The 23,768-nt window shown below is 66.7% G+C and overlaps 6 protein-coding genes across 6 annotated transcripts in view; 4 read left to right on the top strand and 2 right to left on the bottom strand.

The window, feature by feature from the left end:
* Positions 1-2,652: 2,652 nt before the first annotated feature.
* Positions 2,653-4,454, top strand: EMIHUDRAFT_110995 (hypothetical protein; the record flags this gene model as incomplete). Its single annotated transcript, XM_005787336.1, has 2 exons — positions 2,653-2,704; positions 3,106-4,454. The coding sequence occupies 2 exons, from the start codon at positions 2,653-2,655 to the stop codon at positions 4,452-4,454; spliced, it is 1,401 nt and encodes a 466-aa protein (XP_005787393.1).
* A 4,976-nt stretch (positions 4,455-9,430) lies between these two features.
* On the top strand, positions 9,431-10,902 carry EMIHUDRAFT_227984 (hypothetical protein; the record flags this gene model as incomplete). Its single annotated transcript, XM_005787335.1, has 6 exons — positions 9,431-9,592; positions 9,976-10,125; positions 10,245-10,299; positions 10,374-10,543; positions 10,578-10,718; positions 10,756-10,902. The coding sequence occupies 6 exons, from the start codon at positions 9,431-9,433 to the stop codon at positions 10,900-10,902; spliced, it is 825 nt and encodes a 274-aa protein (XP_005787392.1).
* Positions 10,903-11,314: 412 nt separating this feature from the next.
* EMIHUDRAFT_455434 (hypothetical protein) lies at positions 11,315-14,561 on the top strand (the record flags this gene model as incomplete). Its single annotated transcript, XM_005787334.1, has 8 exons — positions 11,315-11,503; positions 12,020-12,085; positions 12,240-12,329; positions 12,574-12,777; positions 12,873-12,944; positions 13,025-13,068; positions 13,146-13,659; positions 13,732-14,561. 8 exons carry the CDS (start codon positions 11,315-11,317, stop codon positions 14,407-14,409), a joined length of 1,857 nt encoding a protein of 618 aa, XP_005787391.1. The 3' UTR covers positions 14,410-14,561.
* Positions 14,562-15,788: 1,227 nt separating this feature from the next.
* On the bottom strand, positions 15,789-16,889 carry EMIHUDRAFT_363214 (hypothetical protein). The gene is made up of 2 exons (XM_005787333.1): positions 16,381-16,889; positions 15,789-16,304 (listed from the first exon to the last, which is right to left on the bottom strand). Exons 1-2 carry the CDS (start codon positions 16,510-16,512, stop codon positions 16,080-16,082), a joined length of 357 nt encoding a protein of 118 aa, XP_005787390.1. The 5' UTR covers positions 16,513-16,889; the 3' UTR covers positions 15,789-16,079.
* A 263-nt stretch (positions 16,890-17,152) lies between these two features.
* Positions 17,153-20,966, bottom strand: EMIHUDRAFT_455432 (hypothetical protein). The gene is made up of 10 exons (XM_005787332.1): positions 20,486-20,966; positions 20,279-20,309; positions 20,019-20,075; positions 19,737-19,817; positions 19,265-19,580; positions 18,793-19,199; positions 18,660-18,698; positions 18,268-18,360; positions 17,614-17,752; positions 17,153-17,543 (listed from the first exon to the last, which is right to left on the bottom strand). The coding sequence occupies exons 1-10, from the start codon at positions 20,872-20,874 to the stop codon at positions 17,275-17,277; spliced, it is 1,821 nt and encodes a 606-aa protein (XP_005787389.1). The 5' UTR covers positions 20,875-20,966; the 3' UTR covers positions 17,153-17,274.
* Positions 20,967-23,199: 2,233 nt separating this feature from the next.
* EMIHUDRAFT_455431 (hypothetical protein) overlaps positions 23,200-23,768 on the top strand; it is a gene marked incomplete at its 3' end in the record, with an annotated part of 1,310 nt that continues 741 nt past the window's right edge. Inside the window, exon 1 of the mRNA XM_005787331.1 lies at positions 23,200-23,682. Coding sequence (XP_005787388.1) covers positions 23,230-23,682 — 453 coding nt within the window. The remainder of the gene's footprint in view (positions 23,683-23,768) is intronic.

Raw genomic sequence — 23,768 nt, 5'->3', positions numbered from 1 at the left:
GGCGTCGATGTTGAGCAGCTCAAAGCGCATGAAGCCGGCGTACTCGGCAAAGCGCCGCTGCGCCTGGTTGAGGAAGACCTCCGACACGTCGGTGAACATGTACTGCTCGCACACCCGACGCAGCCGCGGCAGCACGCTCGATGCCGTGCCGCCCGTGCCGGCGCCAACCTCGACGACGCTCAAGAAGCGGCGAGAGGAGGGCTGAGAGGAGGGGTGAGAGGAGGGGGTGAGAGGAGGGGTGAGAGGAGGGGGCTTGAGAGGGAGGAGGGGGTCGTCACCGAGTAGATCCGGTAGCACGAGCGCACCATCTCGCAGACGGAGCGATCGGTGAGGAGGTGGCCGGCATCACAGGCGGCGACACCTGCGGGGTGATGAGGGGGTGGGAGGGGTCGAGTGCCGCAGGGCGGAGGGCGAGGAGGTGGCGTGCGGGGGGCGGGTGCTGGCGGGGAGGGCGGGGGAGGAGAGAGCGGGGGCGGCTCCTTGCAGCAGCTCGACGAGGCCGAGGATGACGACCTCGTCGGAGGAGGTGTCCGTCACTTCGCACCGGCAGTGTGTCGCCGCGTACACAATCTCAGACACCGCGCGGGCGGCCGTCGAGTGGTCGCCGGACAGCACGTTTGCGCGCAGCAGCGCAAGGACGGCGCCGAGGGCGCGCTGCGTGACGGCGCCTGAGGTCTCCTCGCAGGTGATGGTGGAGAGGAACGGCTCGAGGTACGGCAGGCACGACCCGCCCGCCACATACGACAGCGCCGCGCGCCTCGCCACCCGGAAGGAGCGGAGCAGCGCAATCACCGCCGGGGGAGGCGTGCGGTACGGGTCGTCGTGGATGTCGGTCCGTAATTGTGCCACCACGTGCTGCAGGTGTATAGTGACGAGGTGATTGATTTCCATGGAGCCTCCGAGGTGGCGCGCCACCGATGCGCTGCGGGCGCTCGGGCGGCGGTCCTGTTTCGGAAAAAATATCCTGCGCTGTCCCATCTCCTCATCTCTTTCCCACCTAGGCGGGGCGGGGGTCGGGGGGGCGGCGGGCGCGGGTGCGAGGTGCGGTGCGGTGCGTGCAATCGTGTGTTTGGCGTCATGTCGTGTGTGCCTTCGCTTGTTCCTATTAACAACGAAGTCTAGCTCAAAAAATATTCGCTGTTTTTTCTTTTTTCATTTGAGAAGCCACGTTTCGCTTTCACTTCCTTCCACCAAGCCGCCTCCGGGCCCACAAAGGAACGGAGATGGGAGAACGGTGCGCCGCCACCCAGGCACCAAGGGACCTCGGCCAGCAGCTTCAGGTGTGTGTACTTCTTTCTTGCTTGGGCGGACCTGATGCTGAAATTCTGGAAAAACCCGGCCGGCCTCTCCCCTGCCCCTACCTACCTACCTACCTACCTACCTTACTTATGGGAAACTAAAAAAAGAAATCACTCGAGGGGTGAAGGTGGGGTACTATACCAACTAGAGTGATGGCTCGTGGTACTCTCCTGCAACCACAGTCCTTCTTGTGACATAGCAGGCCACTCTCAAGCCCTACAAGCATCAGATCACCCATTTGGGGAGGGGTGACATCGTGATTTCCGCGGAAAATTTCTTTTTTTGCTGGGGAAATTCCAGCTTGAAGAGAGGGAAAACCCCGACGGGAGGGCCCAGACCTACCCTACCTACCCCGGCATCAGGTCCGCCCAAGCAAGAAGTACACAGACCGCAGCTTTAGAAATTCTGACGCCAAAACTGCACCCGAGGGACCAAGCTATTCACGCACACTGCACAAAAGACCACACCAACCAACCAACTGTTTCCGGGCCCTCGAGTGCGCGAAGTGCGGGACCAGCCAACCAGCCCCCCCCCACCCCCCCTCTGTGAAAGCACGAAGAAATCTCTCGGAAGTGTCGCGCGGGCCGCGAGAGACCTAAGGCTGGGCGCCCACGATGCCCGTGCTTTGCGACCTCAGTCATCGGACCTGGCGCACCACTGGACGCAACGACTGCCTCAGTGATCGGCCTACCGAAGGCGAAGCGCAAGCACGACGCCGAGGTGGAGGAGCAGCGCGTCCACAATCTAGAAATCAAGGGCAAGGTGCGCAAGAAGTTTAAGGCGGCACTCGCGGTGACGGCGGCTCACGACCCCATTGCCGAGAGGGCTACAATTGTAAGGCAACAGCGAAGGCAGCAATTGCCTCGGTGCTTGCCTTGTATAAGGACAAGGCTGTGTAAAAACGGTTATGTGTGTAATGATCTGTGATCTGTAAGGGTCCGCCCGCAGGCGCATTTTGTATACCGAGGCGGTGCCCGGTGCCGAACCTGTCGGACCTTAAGTAAGACAGCATTGTTTGTAGATCCCTGGGCGAGGGTGGTGGCGTCCCCGTCGGGAGGGGCTGTCTGCTTATGTGTGTAATAGACAATATGTGTGCGGAGAGTGCGGGACCAACCAACCAACATCTGGAGGCCTGGAGTGCGCAGAGTGGGGTATGTATGTATGTAGGAAGTGGGGGACCACCCAACCAACCCAGGGCCCGGAGTGCGTGAATGGTGGCAGCTTGGTAAAACCCTCTGGTGTGCTGGTCCGGCGGTTGGGCAGCGCGGGCGCCACCATCACGAGGTCCGACCAGCTGGCGTGGCGGCAGCTGCAGAGCGAAATACGTGACGAGCTTGTTGCGTGTGCAGCGGCATGCCGCGCCAGACGAAGCCCATGCTCCGCACCTCTGCGATCCAAGTCGAGTGTGCGCACCAAGCTGCTTCGTCCTCGCACACACCCTCGGACCCCGCCGCTGCCGCCGCGCTGTCGTCCGCTGGGCCTTCCGCCGCCGCAGAGCCGCCGGCCGACGCTCCAGATCGCTGTCTGGACTGCGGTGACGGCAAAGGCGGAGGCTACGAGGCTCTCCTCTACCTCATCTTCGGACTCGGTCTCTCTCTCTCTCTCTCTCTCTCTCGCTCGCTCGCTCGCTCGCTCGCTCTCGCTCTTCGCTCTCTCTCTCTCTCTCGCTCGCTCGCTCGCTCGCTCTCTCCCTCCCTCCCTCCCTCCCTCTCTCTCTCGGTCCCACCGTCACCAGATGCTCTAAACGTCCTCGCATCGGGACTCGGCCAGACGCCTCTCACAGCCTCCTCCGCCTCCCTCCCGCAGGCTCGGGTTGGACTCTCGTCGACGCGACGATGATCGAGGTTGCAAGGATGGGCCAGGTGCAGCCCGAGGGCCTCGCGCTCGCGACGGCCCTCGGCACTGCCGGCACCATCGGCAGCACCGCCGTCGTGCCGCTCTTCTACGCCTTCCAGCGGCAGCTACGCTGGCCCCTCGGGCGGTGGGTGTGGCTGGCGCTCGCCGGGCAGATGGGCGCGGCGGTGCTCGGGGCCGCCGCGTGGAGGGTGACTTGGGGCGGCACTTCCGCGGCCCTCTACGCCGTCTCCTTCCTCTCGACCTTCTCCGGCAACTTCCAGCAGCTCGCCGTCGTGCCGTGGGTGCAGGAGGGCGGCACAGACAGCGCCGCCGTCTCGTGGACTATGGCGGGCTCCAACTTCGGCGCCGTCATCTGCTCGCTCGTCGGCTTCCTCCAGATGCCGGGCTCGCCCGAGCAGCGCTTCTCCGTCAGCGTTTTCTTCGCCGTCGTCGCGACCCTCGTCGGACTCGGCGCCGCCGCGTATGCGCTGCTGCGGCGGCGGCGGAACCGGCACTCTTCGCGCCCCGCCGCCGAGTGCAGCGCCAGCCGAGGCGAGGGCGGCCGACGGGCGAGGCAGCCGGTTGCGGGAGACGGGATGGCGAGCATGCGTCACGTGCAGCAGAGCGACCTGATCCTCCGACGGGCGAGCGGGTCGCGCTGCGCGAGGTGGTGCCGCAGGGCGCGCGGCTGCGGCGGCTTCCTGCCGTGGTTCGCGCTCCACCCCCACGTCGTGCGCGTCGCCGCCGTCAACGCCATCCTCCAGCTCGTCTGCTGGATCTTTCTCCGCTCTCTCATGCCGTACGCTGCGGCGCGCGCAGCCAGCGAGGATGGCACCGCCGCCAGCGCGCAGCAAGCGCACGAGGACGGGCACGCAGGCGAGCTGCAGGCGTTGACGGTCGAGGTCTCGCTGCTCGCCGTCTTCGCCGGCGCCACGCTCTCGGCGTACGTGCCCGACCGCGCCGTCCGCCTCGCGCCGGCGCTCGCGTGCGAGCTGCTCCCGCTGGTCGCCATCTCCGCCCTCTGCGCCGGCTGGCGGCCCCTCGGCTCCTCGACCGGTGCGCGCGCCGCCTTGCTCGTCTCCGCGACCGTGGCACGCTTCGCGGACGGGCTCTTCTCGCCGCTGCTCTACCGCATCGCCGGCGACCCCTTCCCTGAGAGCGAGCGGCAGGCAGTGACGCAGTGGACGGGCGTCGTCGCGATCGTCGTGTCGACGCTCGGCACGTGGGTCACGCTCGGGCTGGTGGCGGGAGGCGTGGTGGGGGGCTGGCCGGAGAGCGGCGAGGAGGGCAGCGGCGAAGGAAGCGGCGAGCCGGACTGACCGCGCTGTGGCCAGCTTCGCGGAGAGAGCTGTAAACTTCGGCGATAGATTATGCGCGGCGACACGCAGGACTCTTGTCGTCGTGTGGTGTGCAGAGACTGAGTAATCCTGTACGGACGAAGAGAGCTCAATGAATAGTGTCCATACACACGAGACACGGACATCTCGTCACTCTCGCTCTCGCCTCTCGGTACTCGCGCTCAAGAGTCGCATCTCGACACCCCACCCCACCCCACACAGCCACACACACGCCGGCGCAAAACACACATGAGTATACGCCCGCGCTGCCAGGATTATGTAGGAAGCGGCGAGCGATGGGTAGTGCATATCGCGCTAGCCATTTCCCTTCTTCTTCTTCTTCCCAGACTTGCCTTTCGCCTCCCCCTTCTTACCCTCTGCCTTCTTGCCCTTCTTGCCCCCGCCCTCCCTAAGCCGCCGCAGCACGTCGGGCATGCACGGGCTCTCAAACTCGAGAATAAGCTCGTCATCCTGCCGGGGCGGACCGAAAAGGGTGAGAGTACATCCCCAGAAACGGAATCGTCTTGACGTTTGGTGCTCGAACTGGGAGAGGGGGAGCGTCTCTTACACCTGTAAGACTCCAGCTTCGGTCAGGCGCTCCTCGTCCGCGAGCCGCCTGCCGCGATAGTAGAGGCTCTGTCGGCTCGGCGCTAGCGCGGGGGCAACAGGCACGAGGAGCGAGTCCGGCACGGAGCACTTCGTACCAGAGTTGGCTCGCCGCACCTGATGGTCCCCCCACACACGAGTATGGTGGGCAGGGGCTGGGCTACCAACTGAGCTCACGGCAAGGGCGGGATAGGCGGGCTTAGTGGCATCCTTACCTCGCCCCCCCCCCCCGCCTTGACGAACTCCTCCCCCAGCCGTACCGTCGCCGTGCCGGCCTTGGCGTCCCCGGCGGCCGTCGCTGCGGCGATCACCGTGCAGCCTCGAGCGTCGACGGGCGAGCCGAGGTGGTCATACCACCTGTGGTCGCCCTCCTATGAAGCGGAGGTAGTGGGACGGGTGGCTGCGGTGGGAAGTAGCGGTCACCGCGACGCAGACGTACTGTGATGGCACGCAGACTAGCTGTAGGGGGTCCCGATAGATAAGTAGTGGCTGCCTTTGCTCCCGACTCGATCAGCGTTTTGAGTTGCAGAACTGTCGTCGCCGCGTCAACAGCGTACTACGGTCGGGATCGGGGCAACGCTCAGGGCCGGAGCAGCTGTCTCGAGGGCCATGTCGGATAGAGCACAAGAGAGGGCAGGGACGGAGAGAGGCGGCTCTCTCGCTACAGCAGCTGGGCTGCAAGGGCTACGGATCCAAACGGGATGGCCTGCCGCGTGCGGAGGGCGCTGCATGCAATTCGGACGCGTGCCTACATGGACGACAGACGAGCGGAGTCGTGACGTGTAATCGAACAGACGTCGGGCAGGCGATTCGCAATCCAAGTGAGAGATACTTGAGTCTAGCATCTGGGGCCACGGGCGAGCTGCGCGTCAGGAGCGCGTTGAAGGAGCAGCGCCATCTCAAACTTGGCGCCCGTCTGCAGCGAGAGCGAGCGGAACGTCTCCTCGCCGCGGCACTCACGCCCCCAGTGGCTCAGCCGGACGCCTCAGGAAAGCACGGCAAGCGAGGGTGACAGCGTGGGGCGAGCGAGGGAGAGTGGAGAGGCAGTGGCAGGGATCGGCGGCAGCAGGGACGTGTGAGGCTGTGATGATAGAGTCAAGCGAGCCGAGAAGCAGCGCGGCCATTGGGGCAGCGGGGTGTAGATAGGTAGCAGGGAGAGTTGAGAGACAGCAGATGAGGCCCTCGCGCCTTGGTTGGGCTGCAGCATCAGCCTCTCGTGGACAAGCCACTGGAGGCCGGCGATGGAGTCCACGCCTATGCGTCGGGTCGTGAGAGGCCTCGCCGGGTGAGTCACATAGCGCCGCCTATTCTTGAGCCCAGGTGATGGCAAACAGGGCAGGCATACCTTCACATTGAACGCGAAAGCTGCCACGGCTCGAGCCCCTCACCTCCACCCAGCTGGGGGGCGTGTACGGCAGGAGCGACTCCACGTCCCAGCCACCCTCGTCTTCAGGCATAGGCGTATATTGGCAATCGAGGCCAGGCACGAAATCAGCAGAGAGACGCCTGGGGGCGGGACCGCGCGGTTCGTTTCAGGAAAGGGAAAAGAAGCAAACGGCGGCGTTCTTTGCTGCCAGTTTACACACCTCTCCTTAAAATCCCTGTGTGGTGGCGGCGTGCCGTCCTCCCATCCCTCTCTCGGGTTGTCTATTTTCTTTCTTTCTTTCTTTTTGCTGCCAGTTTGGACCCTGTCGTGTGGGTGAACCAACCCTGCCCAGCCCCCCTCCGAGTCACGATGCGCTCCCCGCTCCCCTTCCCCTGTGTCCCTGATCGTCCTTACAAGATCCTGCTCGCGCAGGTGGGGACCCTGTCCTTCTCCCACCCCTTGTTTGGTGTGTCCGTTTTATTTATTTATTTATGCTGCCAGTTTGTCCCACACTGCTCTTTTTTTTAGTGTATGTGGCTCTTACGTACATTCCCGTAGGAGGACTCTGCTGACAGGGTTTGCGATGAGGAGCGACCCGAAGGGTTTCTCGGAGGTTAGTGCACCACTAACCGCCGAAGCGCAAGCGCTTGGAGCAAGAGAACTGCGACGGATCGGTCTCATACTAGCACCCCACCTCGCGAGCCGACGTTCTGGCTCAGCGAGGTTGCTGCGGAGCACTCGCGGACCGGTTCTTCTGGTCCAGCGAGGCCGCTGCGGGGCACCCGGCGGCTCGGGTCACTTCTCAGCGCAAACTCAGTCGAGCAGGAGGTAAGGTGTGTGTAAAGGCGGCGCGGCACGGTAAGGGTCGGTGGTAAGGCAGAGCGGCGGCAACAGACGGCAGGCGGGGCATCGGACGACGGGACAAACGGCACGGCGGGCGCGGCACTGTAGGAGCGGCGGTATGGCGGCACGGTGGTAACGGACGGCAGGGAGGGGGGACGGCGGGCTAAAGGGCAAGGGCGGCGTGGCACGGATTTTTCGGGATCAGAGAACAGGAAATCAAAAGCGAAAATCTTTTTTGGACGCGCGCCGGGGCCGCAGAGCATCACCCCAAAACCGCGCGCGGCGGGTGTGCGGGGGTCTGGGGGGGCGCCACGCAGAAAATAAAGCGCGCAAGCTGTAACAGACCATGGCCGGCTGGGCCCCCGCGGCACTCTCTGCGTAGCTCGGCACCCATGTTCAAGCGGGACTTAAAACGAGTGGCGGACGAGCCGCCGCTCGTGGCCGAAGAAGGCAGGGCAGGTGCCGACACCCAGGTTGACACCCAGGACGAGGATGCATCGCCCAGGCGCAAAGTTTAAGTTTGTATATTCGCTAGCATGGACGGCGCACTCATATATGCGCACACACGCGACACGCCGGGTCTGATCTCCGCAACCGCTTACGGGGGCAATCTTCTCCAGGCACTCGGCAGCGCAGCATGCGGCAGCCCAGAGCCGCTGGAAGCAAGCTGCCAAGGGGATGGAACTTCCCTCGTCGAGCAACGTGATAGCCAAGAGCGCGGAGCACGCCGAATGGAACGATTTGCTCGCCGGCGTCGGCTTTGGCGATACGATGGAGCGACTCGCGAGCTATTACCAGGCGCCCCCTGACGCACTACCACCGATTCACTGACGCCACCATCCAGCCCACCGCGTGTTCCTCCTCCGCCAACCAGAACATGGCCATTCTCGCCGGGCTGCTCGCCACCATCATCTTTGACGTGCTTTCCAACGCAAAACTCTTCGACCTGAGCGAAAGCACCGACTACGAGTGCAGCACAGGCATTGGCGCCAGCGGTGGCTGCTTGACCGAGCCGTCTGTGGCCGCCGGCTTCAAAGCCAATGAGATCGTGCCAATTAGCACGGGGCTCATGATCGAGCTCACACAGTTCGGCTTCTACATAAGTGGCTACTTCTGCCTCATCACACTGCTGAGTGTGCGCTGAGCACGCGAGATTTGCTGCTCCGTGAAGCGTTTCTCTTCACAGCTACAGCAGTGAACAGGTCACCATCGTCTGCGTGATGACGGACAATGCGCTGAAGAAGGTGCTCGCCGAGGACTATCGCGACCGGTGAATAGCATCTCTCCACACCTATGGCTGTGAGCAGGTGTCCACCGAGGAGGAGCTCAAGGAGTTCATGTCGTGCTTTGCGCTGACCACGCGGCTGCTCGGCCCATCGCTGATCCTCGCCGTCGTGCTGCTGGTGATCGCGTTGCAGATGCAGTCAATCTCCCCTGAAACACGCTGTCCTCAGCTTGCAGCTGTGAATAGGTGATCGCCTTTGGCTTCTTGATCCTGATCGACATGCGGTACAAGCTGCAAGGTGCCGCGAGCATGTCCTGGAAACAATCGAGCCTGCGACACACCGCGGTCACCCCAAACCACGACGACTATCAGGCGTCGTGCTGGTGACTAGCTCCTTCGCGGTGCCACTGATCATGTGCCTTTCTAGTCGCCCGTACTGTCTCTGCAAACCATGCCCCGATCTTCTGCCCTTGCAATTCTCTCTGTAGGTACTTCATGCACCGGAAGGCACGCAATTTTGCCATGCAGCAGCGCGCGATCAAGCGCGAGAAGCGGCGACTGGAGGCGTTTGCGAAGGTGGTGGCGGGCGGTGGCGGACGTACTAGCGAGGCCTGACGTGCCGAGCCATTCGCGCTCTTCCCATTCTTTACGTTGTCGAAGGTTGTGATCGAAACTTGCACACCTCACTTACAGGGACCCGCTCGTTATACCCACCTCCGTCCATAAGTTAGGAGCACTTGCGACGACTTGTGAGGCACTTTTGGAGCACTTGGAATCACTTCGAGGCGTCTCTCGTCGTAGCATGTACCGGCCCGCGCGGCGGCGGGATACGTGTGAGAGGCGTGATCGGCGGCCGGTGAAACGGCCGCCCCGGCACTGGGCTGGTCGTTTCAGAGCACGCCTCCCCCTGCTCTTGACATGGGGATCCCGCCGCCGCCGTCGGGCGGTGGAGCCGCCCATGCATCACTGATCAAGTACGACACCCCCTCTCTGCTCACGACTCGCGATGCCAAGCCCGCCAAGTTTGCAAAGGCCGGATCCGGCAAGAAGCTTCCGCCGGTCGAGTCAAAGATGCCGCAGGTGTGCTCCGCTGATGATCTATCTCTCTGCTATCTTGTGCTTCGCCCTTGCTGCTTGCAGCAGCTGACGACCTCACTATTATCGCCAAAGTAGCCAGTAGCCGCTCCGGCAACCCCCGTCTTCACATCACAGCCTGCACACACCAATGACCTGCGTGCGGCGGCTTCCGAGAGCCTTCTGAGAAGGAGTGAGATAAACGAGCGAATATACCGATTCCAACAGTCTCGAGCAACACCGTGGCCGTTCCACGCTGCCGCCGCGTCGGCTGCAGATCTCCGCAGAGATCGCCTCTCCAATGCCTCCCGTTTACGTCCCGCTCCTCCCTTCCCTGCTCTCTCTTTCCCTCTCTATCCAACAACCAACCCTCTCGTATCACCCCTCAGACTGAGGATATCCTCAACGCGATCCTGCCGCCGCGCGAGTGGACGGATGAGGGCAAGCTCTGGGTGCAGTACGTCTCGCCCACGCCCGCGACCCGCCTCGACGTCATCAACACGCAGGAGACATTGGACCAGCGGCTACTCGCGCGCCAGGTGCAGACACACGCCAGAACTCCCTGCACCCCGTGCTATGGACCGTACCGGCCATATTTGAGGGCGGCCGAGATGCTTCAACCTAACCTTCGATGCCGCATGCCCCTCCCGCCGCGCAGGCGCGTGAGACTGGCATCTGCCCCGTGAGGGAAGAGCTCTACGGGCAGTGCTTTGGTGTGCACCGCCGCCACCAGCCAGCGCTAGTGACTGGGCCGGACGCTGTTCACCCGTCCCCGATGCCCCGACAGACGAGCTGATCCGGCAAGTGACTGTCAACTGCGCGGAGCGCGGCCTGCTGCTGCTGCGCGTGCGAGACGAGATCCGCATGACGATCGCTGCCTATCAGACGCTGTACGAGTCGTCAATCGCCTTTGGGATGCGCAAGGCACCTCATTGCAGAGAAGCGGGCCCGCGATCGGTGTTTCTGTTCACACAGCTAGCTGTGTGAACAGGCGTTGCAGGCGGAGCAGGGCAAAGCGGACCTGGAGGCGCGCGTCGAGCAGTTGGAGGAGGAGAAGCGGGGACTCGAGGAGCAGGCGTGCCTTTGGACAGAGAGTCCGAGGGGGCGGTTCGCTGGCTTGTGTGACTCTCATGTGCGCATTGCCTCTGCCGCAGGTGCTGGAGCTCAAGGCCAAGGCGGAGGCGATCGAGAAGCGGGAGGGCGAGAAGCGGGCCCAGAAGGAGGCCAAGCACGCCGAGGAGGTCGCTTACCTCAAAAAGACAAACGCGCAGCTGAAAAAGGAGCTGGAGGCGTTCCTGGCGCCGACGAAAAAGTAGCGCTGGGGAATTTTGGGGTACCTAGCTAGTACCAGTCCCGCTTGGTGCCGCTGCACACATGTGTGCTCTACTCTCTTGATTGGGTGTGAACTTGGGATTTTGAGCTGGAGAAGAAAAAGGAAAAGGCTTCGGAGAGAATTTTACAAGAAAGCTCCCTCGCACGACACTGGGCGGGACTGGCGCGCACTGGCACTAACACAGGTACACTTCAGAGAGAAGTCGAGTAGAATAGAGTGTGGTAGGAATTCAAATCTCCGGCTCACACAAAAACACAACCCCGGACCCAAGATGCACAAGCACAGGCAGTCGAGAAACAGCAACGACAGTAAGAAGTCACAACCTTTAACACCACGATCAAGAATCCCCTGCAGGCATGAACAGCGACTCTCTGCGACGATCAAAAAGTACGTGTATGTCGAACATGAACGGAAATGTGCTGGCCTGCCTCAGCCTCATCCTCAGATCCGCTCATGCCTTCAACCCAGAAGCTTGTCTCCGGCCCTGCGCAAACGGAGTCTGCGTGGAACTGCTGGACTCGCTCACCTGCTCGGAAACGCTTTCCATCCTTGGGTGCGACTGCGGCGGCTGCTGCATGGACTATGTTTCGCCCCCCGCGTGCCAGCGGTTGTGCTGGGCCAACCAGACGGCCGACTGGCGAGACCAAAGGTGCATCACTATCATCGGGGCGCACTCGTGCGCCGACAGCTCTAGCAAGTTTGGATGCGACTGCCTCGGCTGCTGCTTCGCCAATCTGTTTGATATCGCCTCCCCGCCCCCGCCCCCGAGGCCGCCATCGCTTCCACCTGCACCACCTGCACCGCCTCCACCGCCTCCACCGCCTCCACCGTCTACCCCGCCGCCTCCACCGCCTCCACCGCCTCCACCGCCTCCACCGCCTCCACCGCCTCCACCGTCGCCTCTGCCGCCGCCCCCGCCGCCGCCCCTGCCGCCGCCCCCACCGTCTCCCCTGCCGCCGCCGAGCCCCCTTCGACCTCCTCCACCTCCTCCACCGCCGCCGCCAAGCCCGCCGCCGCCGCCGCCGCCGCCGTCCGCGCCGCCCTCGCCGCCGCCGTCACCGTACCCGCCGCCCCCGGACTTGGACGGTCTCGTCAACGAGGCGATCATCGCCGCAGCCGAGGAGGCGGGCCTGACTCTGGACGAGGAGGACGCGACGAGCCTCCGCGTGAGCGCGCTGTCCAACCTGGCGAGAGGACACCCCCCAGCACGCACACACACTGGGGACACATCGCCACGGAGGCACTTTAGGCACTTCTCTAGACACAGTGGAGACATGCGACAAGTGCAGTGCGTCACTGCTGCGCCTCCCGTGCGCTCAGGCCGGCGCGGCCATCGTTGGCGCTCTGCTCATGTGCTACCGCCACCTCTCGCTGCTGCGGCGCAGGCTCTCGCTCACACACTCGGCCATCGTTGGCGCTCTGCTCATGTGCTACCGCCACCTCTCGCTGCTGCGGCGCAGGCTCTCGCTCACACACTCGCGCCTGCACGGGCCTTGCGGACTCTGACTCACACTCTGCCCTTGCGCTGCCGCGCGAGCGGTCTCACGCCGCGGGACGTGTACGTGTATAGAACGTCGAGGACCCCAACCACCGCCCCCCCCCCCGCCCCCCCCCCGAACCCCGCCCCAGGGGGCGTGGCGCGCCGCTGCTGCAGGCGGACTCCGCCAAGGAGGTGGCGGCGGAGGCGGTCCAGCTCGGGGCCGAGGCGAGGCGCCGGCTCGCCGCTGCTGCAGATAGGCGAGGCACCGCGCATGGCAGCGAGACGGGGGTGCCGTCCCCGCTCTCCTTCTCGTTTGGCGCCGGGACGATCGGCCTCGTCCTGGTGGACGACATCCCAAGCGACAGCGTCATCATCACGGTGCATACTGCCGAGCCTAGCCGAGACACCCCCTCCCTCCATGAGGGTATACCTCCACCCGTCGGTCTAACTCAGCTCTCGCCCTCTGCCTCGAGGCCACCGCCTGCGCGGCGCTCGAGCAGGGCGTGCCGCCTTCCTCAACCGTGCTCGCGCTCAACGGCATCGACGTGCGCACACCCGGCCCAGGGAGGAGGGGTCGGTCTGGGTTGCACATCGCGTGTAGATCTCGAGCCTTGCTCGGGTGTAGGTGAGCGGCCTCACTGCGGAGGAGCTGATGCTCGTGCTCCAGAGGCGTGCCCGCACTCTCTGCTACGCGAGTGCTCGCCCTTGCCCCACCAAGCTCCAGCTCACCAGACCCGTCTCCTTAGGTCCGCGCGGCCGCTCTCGCTGACGGTGCAGCCTCCACCGAGCGGCTTCGTCGACGCGGCGGAGGGTGCTGCGAAGGAGGGAGCGACGGTCGAGGCGGTGCAGGCAGAGGAGGCGGCGGAGGCGGCGGAAGCGGAGACGCCAGGCGCCGCCGCCGCTGCGGGTGACGCGGCGGGCGAGGCGGCGGCGGGCGAGGGCTTCGCGGTGCTGGTCGAGCTCGCGAGTAACGTCGCGCACACCACGAAGGCGAGCCAGAGCAACGAGGGCGACCGCAGCGAGGGCTTCGCGGTGCTGGTCGAGCTCGCGAGTAACGTCGCGCACACCACGAAGGCGAGCCAGAGCAACGAGGGCGACCGCAGCACCGCGAACGGGCAGGGAAGTTCCGGCCCGGGTGAAACGGCAGGCGACCCCACCATCACCGACAAGGCCAAGGCGGCCAAGGCGGCCAAGGCGGCGGCGCTGCGGGCGGAGCTCGAGTCGCTCGAGGCAAAACTGGCGGCAATGGCGACGCGACCGGCGGAGCCTCCGCCGGCGGACGAAAGCGCCTTAAAGAATGCCTCGTGACTCAGGAATGGCTGGTGAGAGTAGGCTGCGCCGCCGGGCCGCGCGCCGCCCGGTCCGGCTCCCGAGGCGAGGGTGGGGAAGGAGCCCCTGGCATTGCTCGTCGAGCAGCCGCTGGCGCGGTCCAGCGAGAGCCCCGCGACCGGGGCAGAGGAGGAGGCGGCAGAGAGGCAGGAGGAGCAGGCAGCTTCTCTCAAGGAGCCAGCAGCGCGTGTGGCGGCGCCCCAGGTTTCCCCCATCGGGAATGGCGCCGCCAGCCCCGCCAGCCCTGCCAGCCTCGCTACCCCTGCCAGCACCCCAGCCCTGTTAGGATCAGGGCTGGATACAACCCCTGCCCGCGGTGCGGACACCGACGTGCACCTAAGCCAGGACTGGCCGGCGCCGCCGCCGGAGGAGATCGACGTGAGCGATGCGGGTGCGATGCCGGAGGAGCTCGCCGGCTCGGACGAGCCAGAGGAACTGGCGGGCTCAGATGAGAATGAGGAGGCGCCGCTGGCTCCGCCCGAAGCGCCACCACCACCACCACCAGCAGCGCCGCCGCCGCCCCAGCCAGAGGCGCCGCCGCCTCCGCCAGCCCCGCCAGTCGCCGCGCCGGCGCCGGCGCCCGCGTCTGCGCCCGCACCGCCGTCGCCGAGCGCTCTGGCCGCCGCGGCGGGCGAGGGCGGCGTCGTTTCCCCGGAACACGAGTCTGACACACCCGTCTAGTGTGTGCCCGGGCACAGAGAGATTCGTGTCACGAGTCAGAGAGGCTCAGAGCGGAGCCCTACTGCTACTCTATAATCCTCCGTACGCGTGTAGAGCCGTAGCCCCGAGTCTACTGTTACGTGTTAGCTGCCGTGCCATTCTGGCTAGTTCCAATTCACTCTGACACGCTCATCTTGAAAACGCGTCCAACGGAGCTCCGTGTTGCTCCCAGCGCCCTCCCCCGCGCTTCCTGCGGCCATGGCCGATGATACTAGTATGAGAGGTCATCTGGCTACCGCGAGCGCGACTCAACTCGCCGACGTCGTCCGATGGTTGTGCCTCAAAGTCAGCCTCCGGAGGCTATCGTGGGGTCGAGCCGGCGGTAGCCCCGTGACATGTGGTTCCACCACCCCTCGCAGGCTTTGCCTCTGACCGCCACCGTTCCCAGGCTGCCTAATGGGATGGAAAGGAAGGCTGGGCGAGCGTATAGAAGCGTGCTCGACCTGACCAATTCTTTTTCCTTCGCGGCAACGCGATGGCGGCAAGGCCTGGGAAGAAGGAGAACGGCGGCGGCGGCGAGGCGCAAAACGGGGGCGGCGGAAGTGGGGACGACGGCGGCGGCGGAGTGAACGGCGGCGCGCGCACGGACGGCGACGAAATCGACGGCGGGAAGGGGCGGGACTGCATGGCGGCGGCGGGCGCGCGCTCATATGTCGTGTTTTCGCATTGGCACTCCACATCCTCCTCGGCGACCTGCGTGCGCGGGAACGGCAGGGGTCATGTCGCGCGCACCGGGCGGCGCCGTGCTCGCAGCAGCCGGGATCGCGGCAGAGTATGGTGGAGAGCCCTACCCGCGCACCTGCCCAGCGAGGAGCTCGACGCCGCTCCTGGCAGGCGAGGCAGGGATCTCGGCGACGTTGGAGAGCGGGCGCACGATGTCGTGGGGAGGGCGACGCCCGTCCGCAGCTGACACGTCGTGGTGACGATGATGGCGAGGAGCATCATGGTGAAGAGGAGCGTCACGGCCCCTCGAGATGGAGGAGAGGAAAAGTGGGGGCGCGGCGCAGCACGGCAAAAATCTTGTATCAGGGCTTTAGAGGTGAACCTCAAAGAATTGAGAGAGAGAGTACGCACCTTGCTCTCGCTCGTCACAGAGAGAGAGAGAGAGAGAGAGAGAGAGAGAGAGAGAGAGAGGTGGGAGCATGGGTGGGAGATTACAGCATTAGACAGTGGACAACATGCATGCGAGATATCATGCGACATGACTAAGTGTTTGTGTCCGGTGCGCGGCAGCGCTGCGTACGCTCCAATCACCGACTCCCTCACCGAGAGACTTCACACATCGGCCCTCCTCGGCCCTCCCGCCTGGCAGCCCTGCTCGCCCTCGCAATCGCGGCCGCGCCGCCGCCTCCCGGCCGACAGTCGCTGCCCAACCGACAGCCGCTGCCCGCGCGAGGGCACAGGCGTCGCCGCACTCGACTCCCGCCCGCCGCCCGGCTGCAGGCGGTCGAGCCAACGGCTGCCTGCAGTGAGCCAGCCGCCAAGGCCAGCGCGCTTCCCCTTCTCGGGTGCGCGCCTCTCCACCGCCGCCGGCGGCGCCGCCTTTGGCGCTGTTCGGCGGGGCGAAGGGCGCTGCTGCCTCCGCTGACTATTCTCCCCCTCGCTACTTTCCGGACTCTGCTGCTGCAGCCCTAGTTGCTGCACGCGCCAGATCTCACGCGCCTACGTGTCATGGGTGCGTCACGTGTTGCGGCGCGTGAATCTTGGAGGTGGCTCGGAACTGTGTCTCGCACCGCGAGACCGCGCAGGGCCTTGAGCTGCTCGGCGTCCGCGCCGTCCGAGGGCAGCTCGTGCCGGCAGGCGGGGCACGTGTTCGCCTCCTTCTCCAGCCAGCGTCGGCCGCAAGCAGCATGGACCTGTGCGTGCAAGGAGCTGTGGCGTGAGGAGCGGTGGATGTGAGTCTCAGCTGCTTCTCAGCTCCATCCGCCCCACCTTGTGCAGGCCGGCGCACGGCACGACCATCACGCGGTTGCCCGCGGCAAAGTCCTCCAGGCATATGCAGCAGGCGGCGGCGGGGCCGAGGAGGTCGACCTCGGCTGGGGTCAGCACGTGGGTCGGCAGCATTCGCGAGCATTCGCGTGCCGTCCTCTTCTTCTTCTCGCTCTCTGGGCGGTGAAGGTGGAGTCTGATGGCGCCCGACCGCTGACTGCGACCGACGGTAGAGATCGCCTCGCGGAGGCAGCTGGCGCTCGTGTTTGTAAAGTGGAGCCACACGGAGTGACTAGAGTCTGAGAACTCCAGCCGAACGTGCAGCCCAAGCTGGTCACGAGTCGGTTGGGCAGAGACAGCGACAAGCCGCCTCCCAGCCATCTGTGTTCTTAGCTGAGTCTCAAGCCGCCGCTGCGCCGCGAGCTGCCCGATTGGTGTGCGGGCGGGCATGTCCTTTGGGCGGCCAGCTGTCCGGCGGTGGTGAACGGTCGCGGCGAGCCGGAACAGACAGGACCTAATGGTCGACCTTGTTGTGCGGCGCGCGAATTCTTTATGAGAGTAGGTCTAGGCTCTCTTGCCCGCAAGCCGCAACCCGATGCCAATCATCCGGCCCGCTGGGTGTGCTTCTTAGCTTCCCGGCCCTGGATGTGCGGTTGATGACTGCACTCCAAGTGCTCCAAGTGCAAGTCTACGCCCTTTTGGTTACGACTGTCCCGGACCCGGTAGTGAGACTGAGAGTCAGAGTGGTTACATCTGTGATGGTAATTTTATCGTTCGGCAGATGTTCCGCACTGTATACCAGGTGCGAACTATATACCAGGTCCGCACCTGGCTGCTGGTATACACGACCACATGGACATGGACCACGCACGGCTATACTTCCCCCAAGCCGCACCCTCACTCGCCCACCGCCGAGGGCGCTGCGGCGGGGGCTGTTGCCTGCTTTTGCCTCCAAAAGTGGTTGAAATCGAGGCGCGCGAGGAGGTGGGCGAGGTTCCACTCGCGGTGCGCCTGCTTGCGCAGCTCGGCCAGCAGCGCGAGCAGCTCGTCGTCGAACTTCTGGCCGAAAGTCTCCACGTTGCGCGCGTACCTCCGGTCCGAGATGAGCTGCTCCACGCGGCGACACGTCTCGCGCCGCACGGCGGCGCGCTCCTCGTGCGGCGCACCTATTCTCAGCGCGAGTCGTGACGAGACGCCGTGCGCGGGTGTGGCCGTGCGCTCCCCGTGCCGGCGCGCCCGCGCGCAGCGGCGGCGCCTCGCCCACCGCTGCGGTGATGGCGGCGGAGAGAGAGCGCGTCTGGTCGGCGTAGATGACGCAGATGGTGAGGAGCTTCGCGAGGAGCTTGAGCAGCGGCGCGTCGCGCAGCATGCACTCCTGCCCACGGAAGGGGGGGGGGGGGGGGCTGTGGGCGAGCTCTGCCGGGTCTCGGCCAGCTCTGGGCTGCGTCTCGCTCCTTGAGCGACCGGTCGAGAAAGGAGGCGTGCAGCGAGATGAGCTCGTCCACCGACTGGGCGCCTGGGGCCGAGGGGTCCGCTGAGATGGGCTCGTCCGCATGCATGATCTCGGCCGCATCTCGGCCGCATCTCGGCCGCATCTCGGCCGCCTCGCAGCCGCAGCATGAGCACGTGCCAGTTCGGCTCGAGCACCTCGAGCATCATGTAGTGCTCCATGTTGTGAAGGAAGTGGAGCATGCGCTGCCGCAGCGTGTGCGACGCCGCGAGCGCGCCGCCGAGAGAGCCGAGCCGCTTGGCGTCCTGCAGCCGAGATCGTGGCGAGGTTGAGGCGAGGTTGCGGCGAGATCGAGGTTGAGCCGAGATGGTGCCGAGGGTGAGCCGAGGCCGCGGCTCCGCCTGCAGCGAGAGCCAGCAGGCGGAGAGCTGCCGCTCGACGTGCTTGCAGTGGAAGAGGTGGCGGAAGAGGAGCTGGTACTTGATGAGGGCGTGGCGCGAGAGCACCAGCGAGGCGGGCCAGCCAACGCGGTACTCGAAGGTGAAGGCGTCGAGGCCGGGCGTCTTGTCGGCGGCGGCGGGCGGCGGCGGCACGGCGCGCGCCGAGTTGATGATGCGGAGGAGCTGCGAGGTGAGGTTGCAGGGCAGCAGCTCGCAGGAGAGGGAGGAGCGGTACGGGTCGACGAGCGCCGCCTGGCGCAGCGACAGCTCCAGCTTGGACGCGAGCCTGCAGACACCCAACCGATGCTTGGGCGGGGTGGCGTTGAGGTGTGGGGGGGGGTGTGGGTGTGGCCGAGGCGTGGCCGAGACAGCTAGAGCGCGCGCCTCCCGACAGAGATGCGCGCGACGGGCTTGACGAGCTCTTCCTCCGCCTGCAGGGGGGTCGGAGACAGGCTGCGAGCAGGGCTCCTCCTGCGGGGGGGCTGTGCGCGGGCGAGTCGGCTCGGCCGAGTCCAGGAAGTGGACGAAGAAGTCGCCCTGGTCGAGCAGAAAGTAGTGCTTGAGCGACGCGAGCCGGCCGAAGAGCTCGCCCTCGCCCTTGCCGCCCCCGAGCAGCAGCTGCAGCGCGCGCGCGTTTGCCCACGCCCGAGCCTCCACGAGAGCGCCTCCCAGCGCCGTGGCGTCGAGGAGGCAGTCCGGCGACGAGAGCGGGCCGCCCTCCTGCTCGAGCCGCGGGTTGGACGGCTCGAGGCCGCTCTCCCTCGCCAGGTGCAGCAGCTTGCCCGCGTCGAGCGCCGTGCGCGCGTGCGGCGCGAGAGCGGGCGGCGTCAGCTCCGGCCGCGAGGAGAAGCGCCGCTCCCAGTACGCGCAGCTGAAGTCGGAGGTGAGGCTCTCCTTGGCGATGCGCGGGTCGCTGACGACGAAGAACTCGCCTACGAGGCGCGGAGGGAGGCTGCTGTCCGCACGCCTCGCACGCCGCTCGCGTCGCGGCAGAGACGTCTCTCGCCGTGCGGGTCGTCGCACACGCCGCAGTACACCCACTGCCGCAGCGAGCGCAGGAAGGGCGCCGCCGCCCTCCGGAAGAGAAAGCCGCACAGCGCGCGCCCGTCCTCGTCGCCCCCGAGCCCCGCCCGCCGCTCCGCGAGCAGCCGCAGCAGCCCCCCGCCTCGGTGGGGCGGGGGAGGCACCGGCTCGGCAAAGCCGGCCGCCCCGTGGCCTCCCCCCGCTCCGCCTCTGTCTGGCGGCGCGAGAAGCTCGCAAACGAGGGAGTGGAGCAGGGCGAGCGCTCGGCAAGCGGGCTGCAGCTCGTGGACCTGCTCACGGGGCCGGTGGCTGTGAAGAGAGCGCCTCCTGGGCGCCTCGCGGGCGGCAGCTCGCCACGCCAGCTGCTGCAGAGGCAGGGCCGCCTCGCGGTGCTCGCTCTGCAGGACGGCGAGCGAGAGGCAGTGCTCCGAGAGGCAGTCCCGCACCGCCGCCGCCAGCGCGTGCACCGCCAGACCGCAGTTCGGCAGCCGCCCGACGCAACCCACCCAGCCCCGCAACTCGACCAGCTGGTCCGCCGAAGGAAGCAGCCGCCGCGCGAGCGTCAGTAGGGACAGGTCCGCGCCTCCACCTCCGCCTCCGCCACCGCCTCCGCCACCGCCACCGCCGCCACCGGCTCCGGCTCCGCTGCCGCCTCCGCCGATGGCGAAGCGCGCGGAAGGGACGCTGCACGCGCTGCTGGCCGGGAGCGGCGTGGCGCGGATGTGCACCCCGTCGTACCCCGACAGCACGAGGAGGAGGTCGGAGACGAGGCAGCGCTCCTGCGCCTACAGGCAGGATGCCGAGAAGCCTCGGAAGAGGCTCCGGGCCGGAGACGAGGCAGCGCCCCTGCGCCTCGAGCGGCAGTGCGCCAAGCGCGGAGAGGGGCGGGGGCGCGCCAGACACGCCAGACACGCCCTCCCTCACACACTCGCCCCAGCCCTCGCCGCCACCGCCCTCGCCGCCGCCCTCGCCGAGGTGTCGCCAGCACAGAGCCGGGCGGCCAAAGAACCAGGCCGACTCTGCGGGCGGCAGCGGGCGGCTCGCCGGCAGCTCGCGGCCCCCGTGCGGCAGAGGTGGCGCGAAGGAGTCGGCGCGGCCAGCCGCGCCCGCCCTTGTGCCGCCGGAGGGTGAGGGCGAGGCTGCTGCAATCCGGGTGGCGGCGGGAGGGAGGGTGGACGAGGCGGCCGGCGCCGACCGGCCGCCTCCGCAGCTCCCCGACGGCGGCTGCTGTGGCGGAGGACGCGGGTGCGGCGGCGCCGCGCTGCCCGAGCCGTCGGAGGTGGAGCGGAGCAGCTCCGCGACGGCGCGCTCCTCACCGACCCGCTGAAGGAGGGCGGTGAAGCGGTCGAGCTCGCCGACGCCGCGCGCGCGCAGCGAGGCGTGCGCGGTAGCGAACTGGGCCGCGTCGGCGCTCCGATTGCCCACCGCACGCTCGGTGCAGCGGCGGTACGCCACCGCCGCGCCGTGGGTGGAGAGCGGCTCGGCGGGGTGCTCGCGCAGGAGGGCGAGCAGGCGATCGGCCGCGTCCTGCTCGACGCCGAGAATTTCGAGGGCGCGCGTGCCGAGTGTGGTGATGGCGCTCATGCGACAAAGGGCTGCCGCCGGGCGGAGGCGGAGGATTTGAGAGCGTGGCTGCGGCCCCTACTACCGTTCAGCCTTTCGCGCTACTATTGTGCTGCACGAATGGTTGGGCGGGTGTGAACAACAGCTAGTGACCACGGCGCCGCAGGCGCCTGTTCCAGGTGACAGCCCTGGGTGGGCAATCCATACGCCTAGTTGGGCCTCAGATCGCCGCCACCGCCCTCACCTCCCGGTGCTCTGTGGTCGGATTTGTGACGCCGCCACTTACCTAAAAATCCTTGGGGCCGGCTCTGGCTTGAGTGCCGGCTGGAGCTAGAAACCACGGCGTGGGGTGGATGAGGGCTGTTGGAAAGGCTTAGAAACGGCGTCGTCGACCCAAGAGACCTCGGGGGGCGAGCGAAACTGCATACCCCCGGCCCGCCGTGGCAGATGGGGGGTACGCCCCCATTTCGCCGCCCCGCGTCGCTGGCCTTCGCCCCTCCGGTACGCGTCCAGCCACAGAGGTCCCGCAGCATATGCTCTGAGCGCATCGCGTCGCGAAACCGCGTCGCGGAGCATCGGCTCGCTCAAAGTCGCCCGCCAGCCGCCCCGAGAGCGGGACCAAATACACACGCCTGCTGCGCTTCCCAGCCACCCACGAGAGCCCGGCGCAGCCGCACCGACCCCCACGGCCCGCCGCACGCGCGCAGGCGCGGCTCGCCGCTCCTTTCTCGAGGCTGGCACCGCCGCCGAGCACCGCGCTGCCACCGACAGCGCACCCGCGCGGCCGAGGCGCCCCTCGCCGGCGCGTGCGGCGAGACGGCGAGCGTGTCGGCGCGCCTTCCGGCCGCCGCACGGCGGACGGGCCGCCCGTCGAGCCGCGCGGCGCCGAGCGAGCCCAGCGGACGCCCTCACCGCTCCGTCGGCGGGTCGTCAGTCTCTCTCCTCTCCTCCGCACGCCGCCGCCCGGCCGGCCGCGCGCGGCGAGGCGGCGCCGTGCGCCACGCGCGGATGGTGCTCCGAGCGTGCGCTCTCTTCGGATCCGTCTTTGTGCGTCGTATTGTCTCGAGCGTACATTGGTGTTGCCCAGCACGCGTCTCACGAGCTGGGTCTACAGACCTTCGCCAGTGTCGCTGAACACGTCGGGTGGCGTGGCGCGAGAGCGGCGTGGATCGTCTTTCACGCTTTTCCCGTCCTTCTCGCGTCGCGCTTGTGAGACGACCCAGACACCCCGAGTCACCGCAGACACGAGAGACAAACTTGTGACACACGCTGACGGCCACGTGCGCGGTACACACACACATATCTCACACAGAAAAGCGCGAGAGTAACCGATCGCTGCCTCTCACCGAGTTCCGCTCGCATAACACTGCATCGCGGTGTCCAGCCCCATCGGCGCACATCAAAGGCTCCGACGGGAATGCACTCCCTGTGATCGTCCGCAGCGGCGGGCGCCAAAGCCCAGGCCGCTCGCGGCATCTATGCCTACTCTCCCTCTCCCTATCGCGCTATCTCTGGTCTCCTCGTGCCTAATTGTGCCTGCTGTTCACCCTCCAGCACGTGTGTGCGCTGCAGAGCAGCTGAGGCTGTGTCACGAGGCTACCAGACGGAGACAGGGACACATAGAAGTTCAATGGAGAGTCATGCTGGCTCTTGATGTGCCGCTGCACTGTCGCCGCGCAAAGCGACAGCGCGTGGCGCACGGCGCCGCCTCGCCGCGCGGCCAGGCGCGGCGTGCGGATGGGAGGAGAGGCCGGCCGTCGTGACTGACGACCCGCCGACGGAGCGGTGAGGGCGTCCGCTGGGCTCGCTCGGCGCCGCGCGGCTCGACGGGCGGCCCGTCCGCCGTGCGGCGGCCGGAAGGCGCGCCGACACGCTCGCCGTCTCGCCGCACGCGCCGGCGAGGGGCGCCTCGGCCGCGCGGGTGCGCTGTCGGTGGCAGCGCGGTGCTCGACGGCGGTGCCAGCCTCGAGAAAGGTGCGCGAGCCGCGCCTGCGCGCGTGCGGCGGGCCGTGGGGGTCGGTGCGGCTGCGCCGGGGCAGCGAACGGCCTGCTGGAAAGGCCGTGAGAGGCGCTCACCACCGGGCGCTCGACGCCAAAGAAAGCGGCGGCCGCCGAGCCAGATCACGGTCGAGCGCGTCGAACGAACCTGTCCGGAGCGCAGCGGCCGTGACCGTGGCGGTCAGGAGGCATGCACACATACGCGGACCGTCGCGGTACGAGGCAGGCATCGGCGGCGCGACCCTCGACATGCCAAGATGTACTCTCGCCCCGCGAGGTCTTTTGGGTCGCATCCGCTCCTTTCTTTATCTCAAGCTTCCCTAGTCCGACAGTCGTCAGTCCGGTTTTTGCAGAACGCTCGCCGGGCCACTTCCATCGATGGAACCGCCCTACACCCCTCCCTCGGCGCGCTCGAGCGGTTGGGGCGGCTTTTCGACACCGCCGAGCCGCTCCTCCGGTGGATCGAGCTCCAAGGCGGACTACACTGGCGACCGGTTCATCCCGACGCGGCGCGGAGTAAACCTGGCCGAGCAGTTTGCGCTCCTGCCAGAGGGCGGCAGCGGAGGCGGAGGGGGGAGCGGCGGGAGCGGAGCCGAGCGCAGTGGCGACGGCGGCGCCGCCACCACGCCGCGCGATGACGACCCGTACAACATGCTGCTGCGGAACGAGTTGCTCGGCGACAATGTGGCAGTCACTTCGCGGCGCGGCTCGGGACGGCACGGCGCGAGGGGCGGCAGCGCGGGGGGAGGGTCGGGCGGCAGCCTCTTCCAGTACCGCGTCTCTCCCGCTCGAGACGCGCCCGCCTCTCCCTTCTCCCTCTCACCCGTGGAGGTGGCCGCTGCCTCCCTGCCTCTCCCCCTCCCTCCCTCCTACCCCTCTAATCCTCCCCTCCCCTCCCCCCATCCTCCTCGTCTCCG

This window comes from Emiliania huxleyi, assembly GCF_000372725.1.
Source record: "Emiliania huxleyi CCMP1516 chromosome Unknown EMIHUscaffold_143, whole genome shotgun sequence".
Taxonomy (NCBI): domain Eukaryota; phylum Haptophyta; order Isochrysidales; family Noelaerhabdaceae; genus Emiliania; species Emiliania huxleyi.
This window is presented reverse-complemented; position numbering and strand designations above follow the sequence as displayed.

Coding starts and splice junctions, on each gene's coding strand:
- EMIHUDRAFT_363214 (XM_005787333.1), bottom strand. CDS start 16,512: ATGCTGCCGACCCACGTGCTGACCCCAGCCGAGGTCGACCTCCTCGGC. Junction 16,305..16,380: donor CGTGCGCCGGCCTGCACAAG/GTGGGGCGGATG, acceptor TTGCACGCACAG/GTCCATGCTGCTTGCGGCCG.
- EMIHUDRAFT_455432 (XM_005787332.1), bottom strand. CDS start 20,874: ATGAGCGCCATCACCACACTCGGCACGCGCGCCCTCGAAATTCTCGGC. Junction 18,699..18,792: donor TCGACCAGGGCGACTTCTTC/GTCCACTTCCTG, acceptor ACCCCCCTGCAG/GCGGAGGAAGAGCTCGTCAA. Junction 17,753..18,267: donor ACCTCTTCCACTGCAAGCAC/GTCGAGCGGCAG, acceptor TTCCGTGGGCAG/GAGTGCATGCTGCGCGACGC.